At 40.2% G+C, this 12,061-nt stretch overlaps 2 protein-coding genes across 6 annotated transcripts in view; one reads left to right on the top strand and one right to left on the bottom strand.

The window, feature by feature from the left end:
- ZSWIM8 (zinc finger SWIM-type containing 8) overlaps positions 1-12,061 on the bottom strand; it is a 746,829-nt gene that overhangs the window by 640,654 nt on the left and 94,114 nt on the right. The window lies entirely within an intron of this gene.
- The window catches only part of NDST2 (N-deacetylase and N-sulfotransferase 2), a 70,440-nt gene that overhangs the window by 47,793 nt on the left and 10,586 nt on the right, over positions 1-12,061 (top strand). The window contains exons 3-6 of the mRNA XM_063307632.1: positions 1,685-1,772; positions 2,416-2,570; positions 3,072-3,257; positions 4,057-4,185. Of these exons, the coding sequence (XP_063163702.1) occupies positions 1,685-1,772; positions 2,416-2,570; positions 3,072-3,257; positions 4,057-4,185 (558 nt within the window). The remainder of the gene's footprint in view (positions 1-1,684; positions 1,773-2,415; positions 2,571-3,071; positions 3,258-4,056; positions 4,186-12,061) is intronic.

Genomic DNA, 12,061 nt, shown 5'->3' with positions numbered 1-12,061 from the left:
TAGGGATCTTTGCTTTCATTCAATCCATGCATTTTCTTAAAAAAGAATAAAAACAGGCAAGTATGGTATCAGGTTATAATTTTCAGAAATACAATAGTTATTTAATTATAGAAGCAAATAAATTTAAATGATAAAATTTAAAAGAAAGTATGGAGCATTGTCTAGAAGTGATATACTTTCCTGCAGTGACAAAGAAGTTAGAAGCATCAGATAAATATTGTTTAGGAAATCTATATCAGTCAAATAAATTAATAAAAAGTATGGATTTGTTTTCAGTATTCAGAAAACAGTGTCAGAAAAGAGATAAACAGTACCTGCAGATCTCTTATGGAAATCTTCTATTTCTGTCATTTATTGATGGTGATTGATTATGAAGCTTGTGGATATTTTGCAATCCCATCTTGAGAAACATATTAGATAGGAGACACTCTGTGAAGAGCAGAAGTTTGGGGATCTTCCAGACTCGAACCTAATTGGGTGGAGGGGTTCTATCAGCGATTCCGGTGCAACTTCCTAAGACAAGGGAATGCTTTGGATTTATCCACTGACACGTGTGTTGTCATAGTAACCCAAGTTAGGCTTCAACTCTCTGCTAAGCTGCTTAGCCTTATCGTTCTCTCTTGGGGCATACCTTCATTCAAGCTTTTGCATTCCTTGGAATCTCAGGACTCAGTAACACAGAATGCAGATGCTATGTTCCAAAGGGATTTTAGCCAAATGAGTTGGCTTAGAAATATAAAATAGTTTTAAAGAAAGAGTGAGACAATTATCCACCCTTAAACAAACCACACACAAGGACACATCCTAGGAGAACTGTATGGAGTCTCAATTAGTAATTCATATGTGGATCATATTTATTAACATTTTAATGTTGGAGAGCCAGCAAAGTTGCCCTTATTCAAATGCTGAGCTTAGGTATAGAAAAAACATGTTCAGATCTACCCACGAAACTCAGTGACCTTGGGCATTTTGTTTCTTTCATTTTTAGATTGTGTGTCTTTTTTGGAAACAGTAACCGTGATATTACAGTCAGCGTACATTTAAGATGTCAGTTGTTGAAAAAGTCCAAAACAGCCATGTTTGATTTCAAAAGAGCAAACATCTGAAAAAGAGGGAATTAATAAGAAATGGTATCCAGAATGATTGGAGATTATTCAGAGTACATTTTTGCTAATATTTTTATTTTAATAACTAGTTTTATCGTTTTATAATGATTGATTTTCTATTTGCAATTTTATCTCATTGTACTCCACCCAGAGTTGCTTTGTGTGAGATGGGCAGCCATATAAATATGATTAATAAATAAACAAAGAAACAAATTGGAGTCATAATTGCTCAAAATGTATCGATCAGGAAAGATGCCATAAAGCCCAGAAAATGCCAGATCAGTTAAAGACCAGAGTCAATAATATTCCCTCAAAAAACTGACCCAGAAGAAGGCAGATTCAGCTGGCCCAGAATACTGATTTTCATGTATTTCAACCAGGAAAATTTGGCTGTGGGCAACCTGAAGGTGGGAGAAGGGTGGTGATGTGGGGCTGTCTTGGGCTCACTGAGCATTCAGTTTATGCAGTTTACTAAAGAAATGAAAGAGCAAGCCATTGAGAAGGGTATCACCATGTGAGTTGGTTGAGAAACTGAATTAAGTGGTTTCTCTCAGCCTTTATCTCTTCTCTTCTTGCAGGCTCTGTTAAATACTCAGAACAAGTTGAGGGCATTGGTTCCCAATTTCACTTTCAATCTGGGATTCTCTGGGAAATTCTACCACACTGGTAAGGACTCTTTCTTCTATATAGGGTGATCCTATTCCTTAGAAGCAAATTAATGTTGGATTCACATGTCTATTCAACCATAGTTCACTTAGCCATACTTTGCTAAATAAGTCACAACTGGCTAGATTCAAGCAACCGCCCAGAGTCCCTCCTTGCAGGGGAGATGGTGGTGATAGATTTAATTAATTAAATAAATAAATCATGCTAATCCAAAAGAAAGCCGTATTACAACATAATGGAAAATAAGAATGGGCTTTTGAAGAACAAAGAAACATCTGTGTAGTTAGAATATTTACCCAAGATATTGGGTCATTTATCAGTTAGCTTCTTTTTATAGATTTCTTAAATAATAATGTTTTCAGCTGACTTGTGGAGCCTGGTTTTTGAGCCTATGGTTTTGGACAAATTAGATGCTTCAGCTGCTGTGGCACAAGTGGAAGGTTTTCTCTCACTGAAAGTGACTGGTGAAGAAGCTTCTGTCTCAGTGAAGACCTCACTAGGAGGTGAAACAAATGGCTACTGTTTTTTCTTAAAATCTGTTGTTGCGGTAGTGTAAATGGTGTTTTGTCTTGCTGGTCTTTAGTATCCTTGCTCAATAATGACCCAGCAACCCTTGCTCAGTCCTTTTTCTGTGGGCCTCCAGGTACGGATGAGGAAGATGAAGGAGATGATATGCTTTTAAAGAACAGGAAGGAATTCTGGTGGTTTCCTCACATGTGGAGTCACATGCAGCCACATCTCTTTCACAATGTTACTGTGCTGGCTGAGCAAATGAAACTCAACAAGCAGTTTGCTTTGGTAAGAGACAACTTGCTGGAACGTTTCAATCTGCTGCAAGATTAACACATGACCATTGCTGAGTTCTGAGATAGGGATGTAAAGATAATCAATACAGATTTCAGTAGAAGAGAATTTGCAGAATGCCTGAAAAAAACAGGTGGACAGATAACAGCAGTGGGTCAAAAAATACGCAATTTCTTCCTATTCCTAAGTGTTGTGTTCCTCCTAGTTCCAGCTTCATACATTTCCAACTCCATTAATATTTCATGTCTGACCTGGGACTTGCTCTCTTTCTAAAAACTTCTGTATGGTAGGAAAATTTGCGAATGAAAGATGGGACTGATTTATACTGATCTGTACACCCCTACGCAGAGCTCCCCTTAATGACCTTATGGCAAGCAAACACGTTTTGCTTTGTTATTTATATATTCCTTATCTTGCCCCATAGCCAGTTGCCCTCTTTTTGAAATGCTAACAATGAAGTGAATGCAGAACTCTTAAAATTTGTTTTGACTCCAGGAACATGGGATTCCCACAGATTTGGGCTATGCAGTAGCCCCCCACCACTCAGGGGTTTATCCAGTTCATGCCCAACTCTATGAAGCATGGAAAACTGTTTGGGACATTCAGGTGACCAGCACAGAGGAATATCCTCATCTTCGACCTGCCCGATACCGACGAGGGTTCATCCATAACAAAATCATGGTAAGACACTGAAGCCCTATTAACTGTCTAAGAGAAGAAAACAGGTGTGGCCACCAACTTTGGAGTGCTCTTCGCATTGCTGGAAAACCAACTTCCCTGAAGGTCTCAAAACAGAAGAGGGAGGGAGTGCTCAAATGAAACATCTTGTTCTCTGTAATAGTCTCGTAGATGGTGAACACCATACCAAGAAAGTCATAACATTACTCCAGTTATTTTCTACTGTGGCAGGGGAAAAACTCTTTTTGATTTAAAACTCATTATCTCTAGGCTTAAATCTTAAGAATCATCCATAAGAAGTTGGGGAGTTAACAGGCTTTGGAGAACCAAAAGATTTTTAAAAGGGTTGTTAAACGAGATGGTGAGGACTGAACATAATCAGTGGCCAGAGAAAACATACCAGGTCAGGCAATGGAATGCAAGGAACTGGAATAAAGCATGGCTCAATAGAAATACCCCCACAAATACATCTCGTTTCAGGTCCAACTCGTTCTGTGATCATAATTCTATACAATGAATAAAAATTATTTTGAGAAGGAGCTATTTCTCTCTAGCCTCTTTATTCCAAGAGTGTGAACATAGAAAGACCATTCTTGGCAATGTTATTGTCAGCCTCCATTCCACCTCTGTAGAAATTTTCATAGGACCTTAGGAATCTCAGCTGAAGGCAAAAGCATCTGACTTGGAGGAAATGGAATCTACCCGTCTATTGGTCTTGGTCTTTTCCTGCAGCCTATGAAGCTATTCACAGCCAGAACCAGCACCCTGCTTTAATTTTTCTTCTTCTCTCTGGGTTATCCAGGTGTTGCCTCGCCAGACTTGTGGTCTTTTTACTCACACCATATTCTATAATGAGTATCCTGGTGGCTCCAAGGAGTTAGACAAGAGCATTCGTGGTGGTGAACTTTTCCTGACAGTGCTCCTGAACCCAGTAAGTATTAATAATACATTAAAGGCCTTCATTCAAACCATGGACCTTTGCCACTTATTTCTTTTTTTCTTTTTGTATTTGTGGACCTTAAATAAATGTTTAATTGATGTGGGGACTACTGACTTAAACAACCCTACCCTACATTTTTGTCTTTAAGAGCGTGGTAGTTCAGTTTTTTAGCGAATAAGATAATGATTTTATGTACATGAGCGTATGCCTTTCTAAAGTTTCCTTTAACAGTTTGTACCAAAATATTTAATCCAAAATTAAGTATTTATTTACCACTTGAATGGTCTTCCTCATCATGAGTAACAGCAGTTCTGAGCTTGACAAAGTTTCATAATCTAAAATACATAGTACGCTAAAGGTGGCTGGATGTCCATTCCATTTTAAGTGTTGCCTGAAGTCGCTGTTGAGTTGAGCAAATCTTGACATCTATATCATATATAAATAAATAATCGTATTTCCTGTTTGGTTTTCTTTTTGGGTTGCTTGTGTGATGTCACAGTTCCACTTAGAACAGCACACATGGACTAACAGTGGTAATTTCACTTGTTCACTCTTGCCCATTTTCTGACTGTTAGTATTCATATTGCTACTTATATTATCATTTCTATGCTTCAGTGAACCAGTTTTCAGCCATTTTTGTGAATCACTAATGAAGCAAAAGTGAATTCAAAAGTGTAAAAAAGACTTGTGTCTACTGGAAGCGATACCAACAGCCATTGGCCAGTCACTTTATAGAAAACAGGCAGGTTGGGAGAGGGGGAGAAGTGACAAGTTCCTTCCCCTCCCCCTTGATAATTTGGTCTCACAGGCTTCCATTGGTGACAAGCAAAAGGCCCAATCGAGTGCCACCAGTCTGCGAGCTCTGCAGAACCAGATCTGATGGTATCACTCTGAGGCGTGCAACATCAAGGAGCTGACTGGCAGTGCAGGCAGGGCAGGGCAACCTCTTGTCCAGCTGATTAGCAGGGAATGTGGGGAGGCAGGGGCTGAAGCAGCAGAGGGGCAGGAGGTGGGGGCTATGGCAGCAAGGAGATTCTGGGGTAAATGCAGGGAGGCTGCAATCACCTGATGGCCCCCAACCACAGCTGGAGAACCTCTAGTCTACTGCATTCCTCTTTCTTTCCCCAAGTGCTCTCTCAGCATTAGAACAAGAAGGGGTTCTTTTTATTTCACAGAGAGATGGGGGTTTGCCATTTAGGGACAGGAAGGCAGAGTACATCAATTCCCTCTGCTTTAGGAGGAATTTATATGACCCCCATCGTGCTCTATCCTCCTCACCTGGGATCCAGCCCATTTCTACTCAGTGGAAAGAAGCTTTTATGCAGAATCCGTTCTTTTCTTCCTTGCTAACGCGGTTGCCATAACAAGTCCTTGGGCACAGCACAGGGAAATCTCAGCCTTCCTGGTTACGCTATAGGCCAATCAACACGTTCCCCTTTCTGCAAGCCATTCTTGGGTAGAGTAAATCAGTAGTGAATTAAATGCCAACATTGGTATGAAGGAGGAATACCCACAGTCAATCAAATATTTATTGTCAGGCTTGCCTGAGAGGAACAGGTCCTTTGTGTTGTTGTATGATACGTATCTGTCCATAGTCTTGAGAGACGAAGGAGTTGTTTTTTTCATTAGCAAAGACTGTATGTTTAACTCATGCACACAGCAGCCAGGTACCAGCCACAAGCAGCTCGTATTAAAGAATGAAGATAAGTTTCTGGCCTCCTATTTTTCAGTAGGAGAGGTACACGCTTTAATTTATTTTAATCATTTAATCCACTTATTTTCCTATTTTGTTTCTTTATATTTTAAATATTTATCTGTGAAGCATCACTAAAATTCAGGAGGTTTTTCTGCTGACACCATAGCTGTACGACGCTGCTGTGCTTTCCGTTTGCAACTTTGAGCCAGGCCTCCTCGCCAGAAAAGCCTTCGTGAAGACCTCCTGCTGCACTTCAGATGGGCTGCCCCACACCACATCCCTGAGAAGAGGAGGCTAAAAAATGGAAGGAAGAGGTGGAGGAACTGCAGCGTAGGCTGCAGCCACAACCTTGATCTCTGTTTCCATTGAGGGGACTCCAAAGGGACTTGGAGCAGGTAGGCTAGGTAGTCAGGGCAGCTTCTTTGGTAAACTTTGGGGACACTTGGTGCCCTTTTCTTGTTCTAAAAAGGCAGCAGCAGAGTATGAGTCCTCTAGCAGGGGGAGAAGAAGGCTGAAAACAGCATCAGTGGAGTGCCTGGCCTTGCTGTGCTGTGCTGTGGCAAAAGCAGATCACCCTGAGGGTGGCTGCTAAAAGACAAGGCTGAGCACAGGAATTGCTGTGGAGGGTCCCCTTCCTCAAGAGCAGTGCCAAGGGACAGGATAGCAGGAAGACCAGCAGGACGCAGAGAACAGCAAAGCCTCACAGAAATCTCAGGGGCATCCTCCGAAGGGGCATCCTCAGAAAGCAACCTGGTGAGTAGCTGCAGTCCAGCTCTTTGGATCCTCTTCAGAAGGAAGAACAGAGGAAAGCTGAGGACTTTTTGAGGAGCCAAAGAACAACTCGTAGCCAGTGGTATAAACAGAATAAATTTCACCCGTGTGCCTTCTGCCAACTTGGCCTTTTGTGACTACCTGTGTCACCATGGCAGCCAGTTCTGAGAGTACCCATAAAATGCTCTCAAAACTCCTGAACAATCCACCAGTTCCAAAAGTTTGGGATATCTTAAATAAGCATTTTGTAGACAAGCAGGCAATGAAGTCGTCATACCTTTCCCTGAGCTTCTCCAGTTCACGTTCCAAGGACTACATGGGTGATAAAATACTCTTCAGACAACCAAAAAATTGCATATAGAAAAACTGATATGGCAAAGACATAACTCAAGGATAAATCCATTTTCAGGCCGTAGGAATGTCTCCTGTTTGGTTGTACTGGAAACTATTTTCCATTCTCAAGTTTTTGTTATTTTTGAAGTATGACCAAAGTGGTTCTACCATGCTATCACACCAATGCAGCTATACTGCTGTCATAAAACATCCATTTTTTTTGTCTGACTTTTGCTGAAGAAATGGGAAATAGAACCTTTCCCCCAAGCTTTTGTAGAAAAAAAAAATCTGAGCACACATGATGTGAGAGGAGTACTTTTTTTGAGGTCATTAAAATTCATTAGTAAGCCTAAATTTATGCAATCCTGTCAAATTACACAGTTCCAAATTGTTATTTTTTAGAATAAAAATACTATACCTCTCTTTTGCTTTTTAGTCAAGTATTCCCTCAAGACATTGAGAAAAGCCTTTGCTGCTGATCACACCCATAACATCTGTCTATCCGCTCTGCCTTTATCCTTCCTCAGCTTCTACACACAAAGCAAGAGTAACAGATTATAGCACATTCATAGCTTTTTCTATTCATCCATTATATAATTAAAGATAACAGGTTGCATTTGAACTCCTATACATAGACATTGAGGATAGAATTTATATGAAGTAAAAATATGTACCTCATGTGCAAATTAGCTTAATTTTTTAATTGACTCACACTGTAAGAAAAATGCATGCTATTGAATAATCGAGTCTTAAGGTTGCTTCAGAATCTATACATATCCAGTGAATTGCTATATCATTTAACCCACATTTAGCTTGCTAATCAGCATTTCATGGAATACTTTATCAAAAGCTTTGCTTAAGTCAAGATATATTATGTCTACAGCATTCCCACAGTCAATTAAGGAGATTACCTGATCAGAAAATAAGTTTATCTTGCATGAATGATTGTAATAAGTCCATGCTGGCTTCTGGTAATTCCATATTGTTTTCAGAGTGCTTACAAATAGGGATCTTTATGATCTGCCTTGGAATCTTGCTGGGTATTCATGTCAGACTAGTTGATCTGTACTTTGTTCCCTTTTTTTCAAAAAGAACGTTTGCAAGTCACCTGGCATTTCACCAGTTTCCCAAGATTTCTGAGAGTGTTCAGCCAGACCATCCATTCATTTCTTCAGTATTTAGTATGCAATTCATCTGATCCTTGAGATTTAAGTAAATTCAAAGTAAAGAGGTATTCCATGGCTATGTTTCTATCAGTTTCAAGCTTTAGTCTTGCATTTGTTCTTCCCAATTTCTTGATGGAACATACAGTTTTCTGTTGGAGAAGACTGAATCACAATGGCTCATTAGTTTTGCCTTTTCTTTGTTAGCTCTAGTATTTTGTCTTTTTAATTAAGCATATGGTACACTCATTATTTTTGTTCCCTTTTGTTTTGAATATATTTGAAGGAGTTCTGTTTAATTTTCTTAGTATCCTTTGCTAACTTCAGCTCATTTGAGCGTTTGCTCTTCTGTCACTAGCTATCTACTGTATGTGGCACCCACCCCTCCTCAAGGATCCATTTATCACACTGAAGCTATCCAGTTTCCTCCAATTAAGCCAATTCAGTCAGGGATCATAGAAGCATGTAACAAGACACAGCTACATGCACTTGTGCACATCCTCAGGCCTCATGAGCTGAAACCGATCCCTTGGAGCAAGTTCTGGAACATTGGGGTCCTCATTGGACACTTATCAACTGTATCCCTAAAGTGTCTTGCTGTTGAGTAACAGCTGATATTTATGGGCTCCACCCCTTCGTTTCCTGGGTTAAGTTTTAGAAGCCGGTAAATAATAAAGATAATTCTGTTGGCCAACTACTCAGATGTCCTCTGGGCTCTGCAATGCCAAAAAGAGATCTTAGGGACAATTGTGTCATGGCCCAACTCACTTTATGAGTCCGAGGGCAGACCATCTTAATGAAGCCTTCAGTCCACAAGTAGACAAGGCTGACATATATCAAAATTTCAAGTGGAAATTTTCAGGCCGTTTATTTATCAAAAACGGTATTAAATACCATCCATTCAGTAAAATAAGATACAAACTAAAGATGTGCAGAAATTTGAATCTGTATGAAGAAAGGGGCTTTGTATTCAGCATGGGGATGCTTGTGGCATCCTAAAGAAGGCATGGCTTAACACCTCCTGAATATGTATTGTATTGGGACTAGTGTGCAAGACAAGGAAAAGGAGAGGTTTCTGTAAGGTGCTGCTGATAGGTAGAGCAAGCACTTCCAAGACAGATCCAAAAAAGGTCTCCTGCTTCAGGTCCTCATACTGCACACCCCTAATAAGAAATGAAGGAGATGAAAAGAACCAAAGGATGAATGAAATAAAATAAAATATTGAATCAGACATATTCAAACCTAGACCCAGCAGCTTCAAGCAAGCACCACTGAGAAAAAAATCAGCAATTTTCCTGGTTACATGGTCCATTAATAAAAAAATTGTGATCTCTTCTGCAGAGTCCATGCAGTTAGTTAAGAGGGGAGAAAATAAATCAGAATGCTAGGATAATATAAGGGGCAGCATAACAAGACAGGTTGAACTGTCTCAATTGCCCCATATCACTTCTCAGCTCTTTGGCTGGGGTCAAGTGTAGTTGGCAACAGGGTGATGACAGACCCCCTCATTTTCAAACCTTTCACCATGGCACACAGACCAGATCAAGATTATGCTTGCTTTGTATCTATTTTCAGATAGCTCTGTGGCTGTTGGGAAAGCTATGAAGCAGATATGCCATGCTTGTTTTTCCTCTCTGTTACTGTTGTTGATAAAATGTTAATGGCTTGTAAATAGTGGTAGAAATACACTAGGCAGGTATATTCTAGATTGCAAGGTTCTCTGGCTGGACTCCTACCTACCCAAGAACATCTGGCCTTAGCCACAGCAAAGTGTCAGCTTGGTGGCAAGATAAGACTAAAGCTGTGTCGGCTTTGAAGGTAGCAGCCAGCCAGCTTGTACTTTGTCAGAATTCATTTGAGCTATACATTGTTCCTGGGAAATAAGCTTCTGGTGTATATAAAAGAGTTCTGGAAAGAAGCAAGAATTTCCATTTAAGGGATAGTACATTATTTTCTCATCAGACTGATTGCAGCTCTGTTTAATTTGGTAGCTTAAACTTGAATGCAGTATCTTTCTGCTGTGGATTGTCTTATTATTCCATTTTTTTCCTTGAAGGCTTCCTGATGGTCTAGCCATTCGTCTTGATTCATTGGGTAGGACTGTGCATCTGATTGTTCCTTCCTAAAGCATTGCAGTAGAGTCCTCATAAGCTAACTGCAGCAAACTATTTAATTGCTGTACTCATTTATTGCTTCCTTTTCTTTTTCCTCTCCATTCCTCTTTTCTCATCTCCAGGTCCATTTAGGGCTAAGACCCTGCAAAGGGCTTTGTAGAGAAGGTTGATGTCCTTAGCAACCCTCTTTCCTCCAATCCAGCTGGAATTAACTGACCCAATTTGTGAAGCAGGGCCCCCTCCCCTTTGTAGGGCCTCCCAGAGCCAGCCCAGCACCATCTCTGCTGCCCCCTCCACTCTGGGCATAATAAAGTGCATTGTCTTTTACTACTGACCAAAAAGGAGGTGAAGGACAGCCTGATGGTGTAGAACAGAGACAGAGAGGCAGTGGCTTGGTTCATACTACATGCTAGACTAGACTAAAATGAGATTGAACAGTTTGTGGTTCATTTTGCTGCAGGAACACAGCGTCTTATGTAAACAGAGCAATTGTGTTTTGTTAATTTGTCAGAGGCAAACTGACTCTGACCTGGTTTACTGTGGCTTTTCACTCCTGGCTATATCACATCTCTGCCCTAATAAGGCCTTGGCTGAACTTGGGGTATAGCTCAACCTTGAAAATGACAGGGCTGAAGTTCCATTATGGTGCGATTGCAGGCCCCTCATGGATGATCCCTAGATCTTTTCATAACTTCTTACATGCTTCTCCTAGGAGCTCCTTCACTTTGGCTCAAATTGGTGTCACCCATTATGGTGACAATAAATAGATGTACTCATCTTTCATATGATAACTGCACATGTGTTCAGACACAGAGGTTAAGAACTCATTTATTGTTAAACCGTCCATTGTATCAGCTGGAGCATCTGGCACTCATAACCACAGTTGTCTGAGTTGTCAATCTGACCAAGAGGTTATAGAGTTCCTCCTGCAAGATCAAACACAGGCAACCTGTAAACTCTGCCAAATTCTTAGCGATAATTATGGTGTGCAGAAGTCAGTCGGTACCTTACTAATTGTTTTAGGTTTGATTTTCTCATACTTTTAAGTAGGTGTTTTATTGGTCTGGGACCAAAAAAATAAATCCAGGTTCAGAGTTAATTATGTTGTGTGGACAAGCCAGCAAGTTTAAGTGACAGTTCCCTTCCCCTGTCATATCTCCCAGACCTTAGAAAAGACAGAATGCGCCCTCAACTCTTCTAATGGATGCAAGCCCTACCTGTTGGAAATGGTACATGATGTTGTTATGTCTCAGATAGATGGCAACATTTTTCTGCCATATCCAAATCTGTGGAATCGAAACGAATGAAGAAGGCAAATTGACTGAAGAGAAATTTGACTCCCACCAATCTTAACAGTACTGTAACTGGATTAATAGAAGGACATTCCATCTCTATTTGTTTAGACAGATCAGGATGATTTTGTAAATAAAATCCTTGGGTATGTCTTTCTGTGAGTTTCTGGGGGACAAGACAGTGCAGGGGTCATATTTCCAGAGAACTAAGGTATTTTCCTGGCTTATGAAAAGCCCTGAGATGGAGACTAGACTTTCAGTAAGCATGCATTTGTTATGATAGTAGAATGAGACACCCAATTTGCTTGCTCTTAAAATGTAATATTATACTAATAAGAAGGATAACATACATAAATAGCAGATTCAACAGATTGATAAGTATGGTATGTTTCTTTTTAGCCCTGCCTGCTGAATTGAGGAATTAATTAAAATCTCCTCTCAAGTTCTGGGACACAGGAATTATTTGTATGAATATCTCCTTCTGTGGGAAGGATGGCT

This window comes from Candoia aspera, chromosome 6 (assembly GCF_035149785.1).
Source record: "Candoia aspera isolate rCanAsp1 chromosome 6, rCanAsp1.hap2, whole genome shotgun sequence".
Taxonomy (NCBI): Eukaryota; Metazoa; Chordata; class Lepidosauria; order Squamata; family Boidae; genus Candoia; species Candoia aspera.
This window is presented reverse-complemented; position numbering and strand designations above follow the sequence as displayed.